At 44.6% G+C, this 17363-nt stretch overlaps 1 protein-coding gene across 5 annotated transcripts in view; it reads left to right on the top strand.

The window, feature by feature from the left end:
* Positions 1-350: 350 nt before the first annotated feature.
* Positions 351-17363, top strand: part of pik3r3b (phosphoinositide-3-kinase, regulatory subunit 3b (gamma)) — a 242143-nt gene continuing 225130 nt past the window's right edge. The window contains exons 1-2 of one of the 5 annotated variants that reach the window (XM_083767911.1): positions 351-478; positions 1619-2941. In XM_083767911.1, the coding sequence (XP_083624037.1) occupies positions 2602-2941 (340 nt within the window). In that variant the 5' untranslated portion in view covers positions 351-478; positions 1619-2601. Of the gene's footprint in view, positions 479-1000; positions 1198-1248; positions 1314-1611; positions 2942-17363 lie in introns of those variants that run through there. The other 4 variants (XM_083767908.1, XM_083767909.1, XM_083767910.1 and 1 more) reach the window with 4 other exon arrangements.

Raw genomic sequence — 17363 nt, 5'->3', positions numbered from 1 at the left:
TTATTGTCATGATTTGTCACAACAAGAGTTGGCTTTGGTAAACTTTGATGAATTGAACATGGTGGACCCTGTTGTAAACAAGTGTAATGCTTAATTGGGTCGTCCACTCAAAGTTAACAGTCTTTGTATTGAGTTTGTGCTTGAAATGTACTGTAATTCTGCAAACTGTTAAATATTTCAATCAATCAATCAATCAATCAATCAATCAATCAATCAATCAAAAGTCTTTAAATAAATTATTTTTGAATGGGGAATTATTTCCTGGGCCCTCGTTCTGAAAGGGGGCGCGACTGCGATGCTCTATATTCCCAGACAGACACGTGCAAATGACCGTCATGACGTAGCAGTCTGGCTGGCTGATGTGTTGATGCTCGGATAACAAATTTGGAGTTTGCAGTGTCCCTGCAATACCCGTCCGTAACACAACTCTAGCTGACTTCCCCAACAAACGCAAGCGTGAGATGCAGCTACATTCCAGGTCAGATTGATGTTACATAATTCATCACTAGACTCTGCAGAGTAGTCAGAGCAGAAGTCCTTGTCGTCGTGAGCCTTAATATTCTGCCACGTCTGCTTGCCCCTGTCATAATTCGTTTTCAGCATAACGAACGAAACCACCGCAAGTTCCGCAACGCGTCGTCCAAATTAGGCTGACAAAAATTGTCAAACGCCCCCCGTTCTTTTTCTTTTTACAAATGAATAAGCTCAACATAATAAGCAGGTCACAGAAGGCTTTTTCTGCTTGCTCTTGCTGCAGTGCAGCCTTGATTTGCGTTTCATCCGTATGACGGTGTCGAGCGCCAGAAAACAGCAGATCTGCAAGACCACCGCGCGTCGCCTCCGCGACGCGCGGTGGTCTTGCAGGTCTGCTGTTTTCTGGCGCTCGACACCGTCGTACGGACGGTTACAAAAACTCAAGCAGCGGCGGATGGTGCGCCGGTTCTGTCTCCTCTCCTCCGCTGGTATAATTTGCAGACGCTGGGGGTGTGGTTTACTGACATCAGCACTGCCGCTTACTACAGTGGTTCAGCTGGGGCTGACTGTCTGGTGGAGCCAGCCAGCCACGCATCTATTTTGATGGGCTTGTATGGACTGTCTGGGCTCGGTCTCGGGGAATTGATATAGCGTGTATTGAGTGGAAGACTGGTACCGGTCAGTGGACACAGTTTGCGCGCTCGTCGGCCACTGTTGGGAACGGTGAGTTTGCTGCTCCGTATTTGTGTCTGGCTGGATAGTGGGACTAGTGCAGTCGAGTTGTCGGCCAGACTAGACTGCGCTCTGAAGTTCTTATTCGCCTAGTCACGATTTGTAATGTATGTATAGGCTCTGTTTGTGTTGCTTCCACGTATAGCAGGATGCTGGCATGCACATGAACTTTTTAGATACATTGTATTTCTTCTCATTTATATATATATATAGGTATTTAAACAGATTTTAGCTATATTATAGTCACGTATTCAGTGACTAATATCTTTACCTCAGTTAATGTTTTTGACAATAATATCAAAACATTTATATGCTACTAACAACTAAAGCTAATGAGAACAGAAATTAAAAACAAAAAGAAGAAGAACAATGCTGCATGGTAATAACATTGCAACTTTATTGAAGTTTTCAGGTCGCCTACATCTGTCTGGGTTTTGTTGGGACATGTGAACCAGAGAAGACTGCATATAGGAGAGAAAGAGAGCTGCAGAGGATTGCACACAGGGGCGCGCTGAATAAGAAGCCAAATTCTGCACTGCAGTGGATTTACTCAGGTGTGTGTGTTGTACCTGAGGACAACAGACCAGCAGGCCTGCTTTATTCCCCACTGGGCTCCACACGCAGGACATTGCAACATCCCTGCAGAACCTCAGGGCATCAACTACAGGTCACCGTGTCCTAGAATAGCCAACTGTGCCACCCTCCTTTAGCAGCCCTCCCTCCTCCCACCACCCACTCTCACCCCTCCTTTTCTCTTCCCAGTTAAGGCACAGCCTGGTGGATTGTCTGTCTGCCTTGATGCTGCCCAGTCTGCCCATGCGGAGACACAAAGCACTCAGGCCTCTGACTGGAAAGCTGTGATCGACTGGCAGACTGTTAACATCGGCTAAGATTGCTAGACGTGTGACCAAAACAGGGACTGAAAAGTGCTGACGCAGAGTCGCAGACCCCACCGACTGGCCATTATTATAAGAGCTATAGGTTTCATAAAGTTTCATTGTAACTGGAGGAATTTATTTCTGGTGCTGTTTTAACCACCTTGGACTGAAAAGAAAGTGGACTTTGGTCTCCAGAAAGGTTTCCAGAATTCAGGTGCGGAATTCCACCTCAGGGATACCATTTTTACGAGCTTATTTTTTTACAGCGTCATCCAAGTCACTGCGACACAGCAACTCTCAGGCAGCATCCAAGGTTTTCCCAGGATTAGATGTGGAGCTCCAGTTCCACCTCAGGGATTTTAACAGATATTTTTATTCTCCAAGCCTTTTTATTTGCTTTATTTGTAATTTTCATACTGAGCAACTGAAGTCAATTGGACACAGCACATTTCAGGCACCATTTGTGTCTTGGCTTTGTAACCCTCCCGAGTCCCACCCCCCATGAACTTGTTTTACCATGGCGTCTGACAGCTTTCAGTACCGGGCAGTCTTTGAGTACAAGCGAGAGCGCGGTGATGACATCAGTCTCCAGCCAGGTGACCTCCTCACCGTACCCTGGGCCTCTCTGGTGGCTGCAGCAGGAGTGGACTACCAGGAGGGCGACGAGCGAACCCCCAAAGGCTGGCTGCATGGCACCAATGAGAGGACCAAGGAGAAGGGAGACTTCCCAGGGACCTTTGTGGAGTACGTGGGGGTGGTGAAACCGGTCCCACCTGCTGCCAAGCCCTGGCACAGGCCAATGCCCCCAACACCCGCGGGGGCACAGAATGCTGTGGGGCCCCAGCTTGCTGCCTCAGGTGAGTGCCATTCACCCCTCTAGCCTGGGCTCCACCGCCACTATATTTTCTAACACACAATGTTTATTTGAATGTTTTAATATCTCAGACTAAAGATGAGAACCTAGCTGGGATATATACGGTGAAGGTGTGTAGGTCTACCTAATTATTTTACTTGGCTAGAGAAGATTCCACATAGCTTCTTGGTTGGGCTCAGAGTTTGTGAGCTAGACCAAAGCTGGGATAAACTCAAACCCAATCTCAGAAAGGTAATTTGCTCATTGTCTCCACCAGGCCGAAGTCATGGGGAGAGAGTATGTTTTACACTGTCCGTGTGTGTGTCCGTCCGTCCGTCTGTGTACAGCTAATCTCCGGCACCGTTAACCGTTAACCCGGTCGAACCTCTGCCAGAATGGTCTGTTATAGCACCACCAGGAGGCCATAACCTGACCTGCCCTGGTGGAGACCTGTGCCCCGAGGGGCACTTTATCTAGTTTATTTTACAATGACATTTTTTCAGGGCCTGTTAACAGCCTAGAGTGGTCCTGACTGGGTCAACCCATGTGAAGATTGAACATGTGCAGTATTGCTTCCATGCTTATTGAACAGCGTCATGTTGTCATGGGGTCTGGAAGTGTGTAATTCCCTTACTGCTATCCTACCAGAGTTAAGACCAAGTCATTAAGGCATATAGATATATGAGTTGTGCTGCAGTGGAAAATAAAAGCTGCATGTTTACGGTGTTAGTACAGATTGTGTTCTTCACTCCAGTCTGCAGCTCGAGCTCTCGAGTGGAGGGAGGGCCGTTGTGGCGATCAATGGCCATATTTCTCCTACATGCGCCACGCTTCTCAGAAACATTGCCACAGTTTGTGGCCTACAGGCCTATCGACTAAGTGTCCATTCTGTCCAATCCACTAAGCTCCTGAATACCTAGAACACCTTGCCTATTAACTTGCTAGGGTTCCTAGCATCCATATTCTGGGAGGGACATTCACCAAATATAGCAGGTCGACAATTATTGGCGAAGAGAGAGAAGTATAGAGGGTTAATATATTCCAATGTGGACTGGTGTCTTAGGGCGCTTTCACACCCAAAGTTCGCTTAGAAGGTCCGGATCAAAGACCAAGGACCAAATATTTGCATTTAGATTTTGGTCCGTTTGGTGTTCACACTGGACTTTGTAAAGCATACCAAATATGTAAACAAATGACACGTGGACATGTTAAGCGAACCAAATGGTGAGGGGGAAAAAGAACATGAGGGGAAATCACTGTCTACAAATTTTGGGGCAACCTTCAGTCACACAGAGAGAGAAGAGAACAGCAACATGACAGCAGGAACTTGCTATTGCATTCATTCATATTAATTATTTTATTAGCCAAATAAGAGCAACAGATGAACAGAGGAGCAGGTGTTTGAACAATAATGTGCTTGCTGCTGATGCATACAATTCACGGAGACGTATAGCCTACAACAAGGTATCCCCGATAAAATTGACTTTTCTTCCATGTGTGCACCTTAACCCGATTATATATATATTTCTGCGCATCAAATCAACGGGCATTTCCATGTCATCTTATGGTTTAAACTTGAAGGTGGTCAGTTAGTATTGAGCTTCAAGTCAGAACAGCTCCGCTGCAGCTAATTGAGTTGACCTAGTTTTACGTCTTTTGCTATAGTGATGTAATCAATTAATCATTTGGGACCACCTGTGTATAGCCTATTTAACATTAAATATTTCTCTGTCTCTATGCGTCTCTCCCATATATATCGGGTCTCTCCCCCTCATGTACACACACACACACACACACACACACACACACACACACACACACACACACACACTATCAAGTCAAGGGTTGCCTTTAGTCTTAAAGAAAGAGAATAATGACTGTGCTGGCATTATATAGCCTACTGTATAGCCTAGGCTACAAGTCAAGCATTATAGCCTAGGCAATACTATTTTGATCAACTCACATCAATAATACCGGGTGAAAGAAATATGTCACATATTGTACAATGAATGAAAATCTATTGTGCTGTCGCCCGTCGCCCCGGATCGCACACAAATTGCCAAGACCACTGACATTTTATTTAGGCATATCTCGCTCATTTCTTATGCGATTTTTAAAATTTAACGATATAGTCACATTACGCACAGAGGCTGCATGCGTCTTCCTGTGCTGTCATTACGAGAGAGAGAGAGAGAGAGAGAGCATAGATAGGCTATATTAACCCCCTAGTGGCCAATGACGTTATCTGCGTGTTAAATCAACAAATCCCTCGTGGCCAATGGCGTTATTGACGTAGTAGACGTACTGCCCTGTCAGTACGTCTTATTATAACAAAATAATGGAATTTTTTTACTTTTCTTTTTTTTTGTTATGTAATCTACCAAAAACCGGCCGAAACCCGCGCGATCGTGCACTATCGTGCACGCGCGCCGGCTCTATGTGATCCGCGGCAAAAAAAAAGATATTTTGGGATGTTCCTGGCCATTTTTAAGCTTAATTTGACTAAGTTATGAAAAAGCTAATGTTAGCTTAGCAATCCGGACAGCCAAGCTATGTGCTGGGGTCAAACTAGCCTCCGTTGTTTACCTCCGTTTGACAGGAAGTGATTTAGCCAGATTTGACACTTTAGCCAAAATCAGCATAATGGTACGTTCCCGCCATCTGGTGGCAATTCTGGGTATTACTTTGAAAGTGAAAGTAAAACGTGATGTATTTTATTTAGATCGTTGATCTTTGATTTGCATTAAAATGACGAATTAAGAAATGGGGCATTGGCCAGCATTGGCCAGATTTGGCGACTTTTTGAATGGCAATCAAAAAATGTGAGATATGACCACAATGTCACGAAATGTCTCATTTTATAGCTCCAAGTCACTACTTTACAATGAAAAAATAATTATGATTATAGCTTGTTCCTTGTGCGTTTACTTATAAGCTTTTTAGTAGACCTTGGTTTCAGTGATAAGTCAAACCAAGGTGTACTAAAATGCTTATAAGTAAACGATGGAACATGCTAGGAACATAAAAATGTTTTCGGTGTAAACTAGAGACGTGCAGCTTTAAAATGAGATATTTCGTGACATTGTGGTCATATCGCACATTATTCTATTGTCATTCAAAAAGTCAGCCAAAGCTGGCCTAAGGCACAATAAGATGTTATTAAGGGTGGCCATAAGTGGGTTGATATAATTGCTTGCATGCGCTGAGAGAGAGAGAGATGCGCTCCAAATTTACCATACCGTACATACCATTCCGTGTACATCTGTACAACTTGTAGGTTACATCTGTTATTTTTGCGCATGTGAACCACGCTGCCATTACATTTGCGCTGCGCAGTGTGCCTCGACATATATGCGTCTACTATTAAAATCAGACTGTCAGCTGTCATATCAATAGTGATCCCCGTAAAAAATACATGCTTTTACAACTAATTATTAATGCAGCCTCACAACTGCCGACGGCTATTTTGGCTATCGTCCTGTAGCCTATTATTCCTCTATAAAGTCCGAATGTATTCACATCAGTAACGAACCGCACCGTGGTTCGTTTGGAAGCGAACTGAGTCCGGCCTTTTTTAGCGGACCATGGTTCGTTTCTTTGATCCGCACCAGAGTTCGGATGCACGTTCACACCAACCGAACCAAAGGGGTAAAGGACCATGGTTCGTTTTAAACGAACCAAACATGTCCGGTGTGAAAGCGCCCTTAGTGATATAATCTATTCGTGGTGATTTTTGCGTTAATGATTGTGCAAGTGCATGTGTCTGCAATGCATATGCCTTGCAGACACATGCACTGGACTTTTGTTGATGTTTCATTCAGGAGCCTGTGGAACGGATGGTCACAGCAACGAGGTTGAAAGGGATTTGTGTAATGCAGACCGAAATGAAACCAGCATTGCGAAATAGAAATGGCCCACTTAAAAAGCTATTCTCAACTCTGCAGGCTTTTGTGAGTGTTGTTTACTAGTACAAAGGGGTGGTCAGATCTCAGATCTGTTCTATCCCTGTTTATGTCTAGTGTGAGGGCTATATTGTGCTCTAGTCAACGTAGCTGTTTTTGTGTCTGTTCATTTGCTAAATGGGTCAGACAGACAGCAATGTTCTCTTCCTCTGCATCCCTTGGCAGCTCTCGGCTCTCTCTTAATTGTCTGGAATATTCATCTCCTGTTAGTGAGTGCAGTAGAGTAGAGCCCGACCGATATATTGGTTTGGCCAATATATCTTTCTTTTTTCAATTCTTTTTTTGTTGTTGATATTTTTGGGGAGCCTTTCTGCCTTTATTTTTTATAGTACAGTAGAGAGAGACAGGACACAGAGTAGAGAGTCGGGTAGTGACGCCATCGAACATCAACATCAGCACTTATCTACAGTAGCTGTATGTGTCTTTATTTTGAACCTTTTCAAGAATAAAAAAAATAGCTACAAACTCACAATGCATAGAGTTGTGACGCGTTGTTGAGTGGGATGCACACGCAGATTAGACACACCAACGGACCGACAATGGTCGGACCAGCGGTCGAACATGCTTGCGGTTAGGGTTAAATGAGGGTTTGAGGTAGGTTGTTGGTCTAATGACAGTCGGACCAATAGTATGTCTAGACTAAAGCCTGTACCCGTTGTTGTCGAATAAACTTTCCTCGTCTTGATTTCAAAATATAAAAAAAACATGTATGTGGTGGTCTAGCACCCTCCAAAATCAGGCTCTGTATCGGAAACCCAAAAATCTGGCATCTATTCATCCCTTTTTTGTGAGTCCAGGGCTGCGGGCATCTTCTATATATATAGTATATACCCTGTCCCTGCGTCCACTGCTGGTACAGGACAAGACTCCTAGTGTGTATGCAACCTCTCTCTGTTCCTCTGTCCATCCCCTTGCTTCTTGTAGCTGCACAAGGCTGCATTTGTGTCCTGAATAATTGATTGGCTGGCGCACTGGCTGCCTGACATGCCACATTCCTGCTCTCACAAATCACCCCATTGGTGTAGCAGTAGCACAGGGCACAGGCCCTGCTGAGGGAACGCTAACTGATCTGCAAACTCCATCACTGCTGACAAGCAGGCACGCCCTGTTCTGTTTCCCTCTGAGTACATTGCTTCTTTGGCAAGCACGTTCCTGAGGGTGTATTGATTCAGTTTTCTGAGAACAGGAGTGATCTTGGATCACTGGGGAAGTCAAATAATTGTATACTCTATGCAGTACACTACTTCAGTATAGCTAAATAGGATTCAGGGCTTAGTGCGCTCCCCTTCATCAACTTCACCAACAGCAACCTTAAAACAGATATTTAAAACATACTATGACTGCTGTCCCCCAGGGCTCAGGGCTATAGTATACATGGTCCGCTCCTTTTTTCCCCTCTACACCAAATCTTGTGTTTGCGTCAAAGAATGCTGTCCCCAGAATAGGGATAGCGTTCATGTGGTTAAACGTATTAGGCTGTTTAAAAGTATTGGTTAATTTTCAGTCCTTCTTGATTAAACTTTGTTTAGTTTAGATTGTGATATTTGCTGCCACTAGATTTTCGCCTTATAAGGGTACTTTCAAATAGGAAAATGTGTATTTAGTAAAATATCTCCACTTTTCCACAATATAACATATGTTTTCTGCCAGAACTTTCAAATCGATATAAAACTAGAGGACAATATCTGAATCAAAGTATTAATCAAATAATTAATTACTGGGCGAGTACACACCCAGTGCTAAAAGTTTAAATGCTGACGTGGTCAGTCTGCTAACTACTCTGATATGACTGATGTGTATTTGGAATACATGAAATGTATGTAAGATCACAGACATTCTAGGGCTATTAACAATAGAGGGTATGCGCATGCATAAAGTGAATGGCAGATCGAGTGGCAAAGTGAGTGGTAAAGTGAGTTTAACTTTGTTTAATGTCGTTTAATGCAATCAGATAGGACTTTTCTGTTTGGATGTATGGGCTGTCAAGGCCAGAAAGTAGTTTTTTGACACTCAGTAGGCGTTCCCGCATAACTTATGATGATGATGTCATCATTTTGTCATGTCACGCGCATATACCCTCTATATTGGAATGGTGATTATTAGGAAAGCCAGACAATAATGCCAGATAATATTGTTGACTGGTAGGAGCGTCATAGAAAAAGCGAAACAAAGAGTGACTTGTCCAACGGACAAGTAACATTTTGATGCACTTCAGTTCACGTGGATCACCACCCATCACCACCCACCATGGCATACTTAATGAACTGGTGGGCGTGTCCACATACAAATGACATTTTAACAAATACTGTACACTTTTTTGAAAGAAATCTCCCTCCTTATAATAATAATACCTGATGATCATGTTTTTAGGGTTGAAAAAATCACGGCACTCCATCTTTAATTTAATTATTTACTGCAACAGCAGTCTCTGACACTGATGAAGGCCTGAGTAGCCGAAACGCGTCTGTTTGTCAAAATACAATTAAAAGAAAAATCACCACAATAGAGTCATTCAGATTCTCTCGTGTGCTACATATTCCCCTCGACACTTTTTGCCTCCACCTGTCTTCTCTTATCTCCAAGGTACTATATGAGGGGCGGGTGTGGGGGGTGGCGGGGCTGAGGTCAGGTAAGCGTAATTTAAGTTGTTGGAGTTCCTTTGAAGTGTCTGCTTTGACAGAGCGCAGCATGCTCAAAGACTGACAGAGGAACAGCACAAGGAATTATTCATTTGACATGCAGTGTCCTCACATCTTCACCAGAGCTCCCTGTGTGTCTCTGTCCCCTGAAAGCCTTCATGATCAACACTTTTTATTCATTCTGACCCTCTGTTCCGTCTCATCATGTCACATCATGTCAGCGTATATTCTGCGAAGAATAGAAGATCGACACTACGTGTTGCAACATGAGGCATTGTTGGCTTGTAAATATATCTGGTGAATAGATTTTGTGAAGAGGAAAAAAATAGAGGGCACTCTAACTAAGTATAGACCCCTGGGAGACCCTGGACAATGAAGTATACTTGTACGCCAGGGGTTAAGACAAGTGGTTAAGTCTCTGTGGTTCTAATCTCTACTATAGTTCTTCAGATTAGTTTAGGTAACCCTAATGGTTCTATATCTCCCTTTGACAACCAAATGAAGTTTCCCAATGAATGCGAGCCAAAGAACCACTTTCCTTGTGCAGTGTGTACACCCTTTTACATCACAAGCCATAGTAAACTCACACACACACGCACACACACGCATACACACGCACGCGTTTGCACATATGGTGCTGCGATTAAATCGGCTGCGCTACCTAATAGTCCTGACATCGCCAGTAATCAGTGCAGAGTTCTGTCCAAGACCTTCTGATTGCAAACACTCCCCCATTCCCCAACCTGATGCCTCAGTCAGGGGAGTTGTTCTCCTGTGCCATGCAACATTAATTATGACAGCAGGCTAATCAATCCCTGATGGGAATGGGAACCTCACCTTCTACCTACTATAGGTATGGGGGAGATGGAGGGAGGAGCTAGGAGGCTAAGCTAATCAGAGTCCATTGTGAACTTAATAGGGTAATCACACACAACATACTGCTGGGCCACGATAAGCCAGCTAGTTTGTTTTATCTGTAGCGGCGCCCTCACCGACTTTGTTGCGTTTCCCTTTGATGTAAATGAGGGAAGCAATTAGATGCAGCGACAGAGGACTCACACATCCCTTGATCATTCTGGACAGGGGCATTAATTGAAAGAGTTCGGCCGGCTAGGTGGCAATTCCCTGGCGTGACAGAGCCACGGTGTGATGCACGAGATTGCCCGACGGACGTGGGTTACCTTGAAATAGCCATGAGGTGGAACTTGCAGTGTGAGCACGGTTGCCATTGAAAACCGCAAAGGCCTTGGATGTTAGCAAGCACTGAGGCTTTAACACCTGAGTGTTTCCCTCGCGTCGTCCCAAGCCATATATAGAACCATTTTACACAATGGGGCCAGTGTGCGCAGGTGATTTGGTGGTCTTTTTCTGTACAGATGTAACCTTGAAAAGTCTGGTGTGGTCCCTGAGGGGGTGTGTGTGTGTGTGTGTGTGTGTGTGTGTGTGTGTGTGTGTGTGTGTGTGTGTGTGTGTGTGTGTGTGTGTGTGTGTGTGTGTGTGTGTGTGTGTGTGTGTGTGTGTGTGTGTGTGTGTGTGTGTGTGTGTGTGTGTGTGTGTGTGTGTGTGTGTGTGTGTGTGTGTGTGTGAACCAGGAATAAAGTCAGACCACACAAGCAGAACTGCCCTATCACCTTCTGATGCTCTCTATCTGGTTTCCACACATGGCACACAGTCTATGCACTGTTACTGTACTGTACTGTACTCTGCAGAATGTCAGCCAGTGTTCCATCTCGGCGCGGCTCATCCTCCTCTCGGCCTCCTCCTCCCCTCTGTCTCCTTTGTCCTACCCCGCTGTTGGTGTAGGGACAACACGCATGTACGCACACACAAACACACAAACACACACAATTAGCTGAATATGCTGCCCTTGACCTACAGTGTAACGTAAATACATGGTGGTATTCCACAGAGCCAGGGGTGATTAGATGGGTTCCTTTGATCTCCCATTCCCTTCCCCATGGATTGCTTGTCATGTCTGCTGCCTGACCTATTTAGTTCACAGTGAGAGATCCTCTTCTCCTCTACAAATGAGCACTAAACAACCACGTGCATCCCTCTTTATAATGGGATATGGTAGCAAATAGTATCTCAACACACTCAGGCAGACCCCCCACCCCAACCCACCCAGGAGATGCACATGTACATGCATGCAACGTGTACTTCTCAAACAGTGGTGATCGAAAGCAATTGGACTTTTTAATTGAGCACCAGCAGGTGTCTCTTTGTCTTGTTGCATTGCAAAAGTGTGTGTGTGTGTGTGTGTGTGTGTGTGTGTGTGTGTGTGTGTGTGTGTGTGTGTGCGCGCGTGTGTGCATTTTTGAGGAGTACACGGCATAGTGCTCGCAACCCATCAATGTTATTACGTGCATGATGAAAAGGTGTTATGCTGTTGCTAATGACTCTGAGATCACAGACGACAGAAGGAAACCGAGAGAGAGAGAGAGAGAAAGAGACAGACAGACCAGGACGCGTGAGAGCTGCAGGGAGAAACACTAATTGTTATTTGTGTGTGTGTGTGTGTGTGTGTGTGTGTGTGTGTGTGTGTGTGTGTGTGTGTGTGTGTGTGTGTGTGTGTGTGTGTGTGTGTGTGTGTGTGTGTGTGTGTGTGCGTATGCCCAGCAGCAGGGTGACAGCCTGTGATCAGTTGTGTGATGGGCCCCTGGGCTGGGGATCGATCGTGCGCAGCAGTGGCCTAACGAGGGGGCCCGAGCTTAATTGCCTCATTTGTTGGTTTTATATTTAGCTTAGCCGCAGTTAGCATGTTAGCTCTTTGTTTAGGCTCTTAATGGGTCAGATGCAGCTCCCTGCTCTGCCTTTGCCTATTGTGTACAATCTGCCTATTGTGCAGCTGTGAGCGTACCTGTCACTCTTTCTGTTAACAACCTGCACTCTACCTGTCTAACAACCTGCTCTCTACCTGTCTAACAACTCTTACCTGTCTAACAACCTGCTCTCTACCTGCCTAACAACCTGCTCTCTGCCTGTCTAACAACTCTTACCTGTCTAATAACCTGCTCTATACCTGTTTAACAACTCTTACCTGTCTAACAACTTGCTCTCTACCTGTCTTACAACCTGTTCTCTACCTGTCTAACAACCTGATCTCTGCTTGTCTAACAAGCTGCTCTCTGCCTGTCTAACAACTCTTACCTGTCTAACAGTCTGCTCTCTACAGTACCTGTCTAATAACCTGCTCTCTGCCTGTCTAACAACCTGCTCTCTACCTGTCTAACAACCTGCTCTCTGCCTGTCTAACAACTCTTACCTGCCTAACAACCTGCTCTCTGCCTGTTTAACAACTCTTTTTTTTTCTATTATTATCTTTTATTTGCTTTTGACATTTCATTTACATACAGTTGTAAAATGCAAGTTATAAATATATAAAATAAATACATTTCCTAACTGAACAATTTACAAACCCTTCCCCGACCCTTCCTAGTACAAGAAAACTATCAAATGCATGATTTACTTTATGACCATGATTATCTGTGCTACAACATGAATGAAATAATAAACATGACAACAAAAAGAAAGACAAGCAGACAAAAATAAAAAAGACAACAACAACAATCTCTGTTGTGCTTCAATTAGCTCTCTCCAGTTCTTGTCCCATATTTGGTATGTAATCCATTGCCCGACCCCAGATCTTCTGAAAGTGTAATATTTTTCCTTTCACATTATACATGATTCTTTCTGGTGTGCAATAGGATAGAAGTTCTGCCCACCATTGTTTAGTCGGGGGAGGGGGTTCAGATTTCCAATGACAAAGAATACATTTGTTTTGCAGCAGACATTGCTAACAGAGTAAATTTCTTCTCAAAGATGTCAAGGTTACTCAGCATAGAGACATCACCCAAAATAGCTATTCGTGCGTCAGGACTCACAGTTTTTCCAATAATTTTTTAAAGTTGTTCAAATATACATTTCCAATAATAATTTAACTTCCGGCAATTCCAGAACGTGTGGATTAGGTCTCCTTAACATGTTGACATCGAAGACAATTGGGTGATGTCTCGTGGCTAAATTGGTATAACAACCTGTCTAATAACCTGCTCTCTGCCTGTCTAACAACTCTTACCTGTCTAATAACCTGCTCTCTACAGTCTCTTACCTGTCTAACAGTCTGCTCTCTACAGTACCTATCTAACAACCTGCTCTCTGCCTGTCTCTCCTAACAACCTGCATGCTCTGTCTCTACCTGTCTAACGCGTTAATTGAGATTAATTAACTACAGAAACATTAACGCATTTAATCGCACCTTTTTTTCACCACGGAACGTTTCTCACCGGGCTCGTTTCTAGTACTGAACTGGCTGCGGCACGCCTACTCTACACTCTGCTCCATCTTTTGTGATGTGGGGGGGGGACTTTCTTATTATATCCACACAACAACTCTAAGGTATAATAACCTTTTAGACCCCACGGGGGTCCGGGAGGGAAAATCTAAAATATCGGAGTTGGAACATGAGACCTTGACCAGCCCCATTTACCCGCTGAGAGCTGTTCATGAGGTGGACAGAATCTAGCCCCCGCCCGTGGGGGATTGGGGCTCAGGAGGTTTTAATGACAGTAAAATGTTGAAAATGAGTGGAATCCCGTAGTCTATTCACTGGGATACCAAAAAACATAAAAAAAAAGGTTTCTCACTGTTCTCGGGTTGAATATTGATATGCGATTAAAATGCGATTAATCAAGATTAATTAATTAGATTAATCTTTTTAATCGAGTCCCAGCTCTAATAAATGAACAACACAGAGGATTTTACAGTTAGTCTTTCTACTAATATCCATGCAAAGTTTGTTGTGTGTGTGTTGTCCCTCTGTTGTATTGGAACTGTGTCAGCGACATTCTGTGGTTTAGGCCCAACCATGTTCACAGTAGAATCCTCAGTGTAAAAAAGGACCCGTAGCTCTCAGAGTTAAATGAACACTGAGGATTTTACTGTTTACCCTTCCCCCTCCTTGTTTTGTTGACTGTGTGTGTGTGTGTGTGTGTGTGTGTGTGTGCATGTACGTGTGTTGTTTTCCTTCTAGAGGACATGTGTCATCCATGTGGAAATGTGGAGCTTTGGCAGAACATTCCTTGGCTGCATTCGCTTTCCTTTCTCTGCTTTCGTTTCTCTTCTGCTTGTTCCTTCTCTCTCTCTCTCTCTCTCTCTCTCTCTCTCTCCCCCTCTCTCTCCCTCCCTTGCTTTGTCTGGCTTCCTCTAGCTTATTGCACATGCATGCACGTGCTCGTGCACACACACATGCACACCGAGCCTCTGCCCTACTTACAGTACATTTAAAGTCAGGTCCGCAGTGCAGCAGCACAGTGCGTCTGGCCAGCCGTCGCCCACATTTCCAGCCTGCATACAGTACGTGGCCTGGAGGTTGTGGCTGCATGCACAGGCAATTAGGAGACCCCTAACGAACGCCTTAACGAGCCGCCGCGGAGCAAGCAGTCAGCAGCAATTTCCCCTTGTTAATTTAACTCCATCGTGAACGTTGCACATTTCTGCGTTGCCAGTTCATTGCTATTAGCCTTTCAATGAAAACATGACACACAGGAGAATTGCAAATAGTATAACCTTTAAGGTTATTCTGGTGGAGTGGAGATATAATAATGTTGAAATGGATTGCGGAACCTGCTGCACCTTGCTGTCCTCGATAAAGAATGTGTAAGATGAAGGGGGAGAATAAAACATAAATATTGGAGGAATGAGTTTTGCGTTTCCTGTTGCCATGACTAGATTTCTAGATTATTGCATTTGGCCAGCGTGCGTCATGGGAGCTGTGGAGGAGAGCGGGTTGGCACATCAATAACTTTTCCCACGATACAGCGTGGGTTTCCATGCTAATGTCTTTAATCTCTGAAGTATTATTGTTTGTATAGGTGAGATTTATCGCCCCTGTTTTGAAAGTCAATTACTGTGGGCCAGAAAAGCGCGCGTGTTAAATTGATGAATAGGCCAGTGCCCAGGTTCTATGGGGGAAATATGGGGGGAAAGGACCAGGTGATAAAAATATACACGGGGAGTAACAAATAACATGGCAAGTATCCATGAATAAAACAAGAGGGAAGAAGGAGCACAATATAATCCTGGGGGACTGTGAGGGATGTGGCGTTCTGATTCGGATCTTGCAACGGCGTTGGGAAATTCTTTGATGTTCTATACTGGAGTCCCACACATTAGTCTGTCAGAGATGGAGAATTCACACTATAGCCCAGAGTTAAGTCTTTAAATAGGGCTACGTGGGAGTTGGTGCACATGTCTGCATCCCTGAGAGTATTGAGTCACAGTTTTAGCAGCACGATTCGGCATGGGGGGGTGCATGCCGCATTGCACTGTACCTACAGATAAGGACTGGGCGGGGGGGAGGAGACAAGGGGTGAGACCTACTGTAAAGCCTGATTTACTGGTATATTTAACCACATGCACCCTAGCATCCCTAATCCTATACTGGGCATGTCGTAACAGGCGAACATTTGTGGAAATTAACAGATCTACAAGCTCACAACACATTGCGGTGCAGTGCGTTTGCTGAGCTTGTAGATCATCTGCTCTCGGTGATCCACGCCGTTGTGGGACAGAGCATAAAGTGGGCATTAATCAAGCAGGTTTTAGGTGTGTTGAGTGGTCAGCTCAGCTAAAATGCTCGTAATGGGAGTGAGCGGCTTGCAATAGGCTTATTGAGGCAGAAGTACGTGGGCGAGGGAGTGCTCCCGCGCAGGCCTTGTCAATAAAACCTGGCTTTTATTTTATTGGCTGCTTAATTGGCCCTGGAATCACCGCACTGAGCCAGGCAGAATCTCCTCCGCAAGCCTGTGGGCTTTACTTTGTCAACAGACGTGCATCCACTCATGCTTTATTGATTTCCATCGCCAAAATGGATGTTATGATTGGCTTTAGGACAAAAAATGAAAAATACAAATATGCCTACCAATACTCTATGCAGCTGCAGTCTTAAGTGGCGCTGCATGTGGTTGTTCTTGAGTCACAATTGATTTAGAACGGAGGTATAGGGAAGTCAAGACTTCATTTCTGGTTTAATACTGTATGGGGTTCTCTCATCTAGTTACAGTGGGAAAATGCTTTAGTGATATATTGCCACATGGGCTGGCTCCCTCACCTTGCCTGTGTGTTTGTGTTTATCTGTTTGTGCGTTTGCGTGCGGGCATCTAGTGCTGTATTGCTTCTTTTATTTATTTGTGTGTGTGTGTGTGTGTGTGTGTGTGTGTGTGTGTGTGTGTGTGTGTGTGTGTGTGTGTGTGTGTGTGTGTGTGTGTGTGTGTGTGTGTGTGTGTGTGTGTGTGTGTGTGTGTGTGTGTGTGTGTGTGTGTGTGTGCGCACGTGTGCACGTGCATGTGCGCGTGTGTGAAGGGGAGTTACTGGAAGTGTGCTTTTCCGGCCTGTACGTGTGTTCCCGTGAATCTCAAGCTGGCAGTGTTATAAACCCAGACCTTTCACCAGGAGAGTCAGACTGTAAATCTGGGCTCTCCTGGATATGTGTGCAGTGGCTCGGGACTAGATTTTATGTTTAAAAGGCACATGCGAGTGAAAGAAATCCTCTCAACCCGGAGAAATCTGCTTTCTTTCCTGTATCCTCCCTTTTCTTGAGGCTGTTTATGGGCACCTATAAAATGACACGTTTTTATGCCCCGGATTTTACAGCCTAACTCCTCCTGTGTGCATTTTAATGCCCTCTGAAGTCTCGATACCCTGGCGTGTAGTCATTTGACCAGTTTAATTTCTGCAATCGCCGGCACAGTAAAAATAATTTATCAGCTCTTTTGTCTTGGAGCTGTCCTGAGGCGTTAATCTGTTATGGGGGTTTGAGGCATTA

This window comes from Protomyctophum parallelum, assembly GCF_964188405.1.
Source record: "Protomyctophum parallelum genome assembly, chromosome: 6".
Classification (NCBI taxonomy): Eukaryota; Metazoa; Chordata; class Actinopteri; order Myctophiformes; family Myctophidae; genus Protomyctophum; species Protomyctophum parallelum.
Note: the sequence above shows the minus strand (reverse complement) of the source record. Positions and strands in the feature narration are given on the sequence as shown.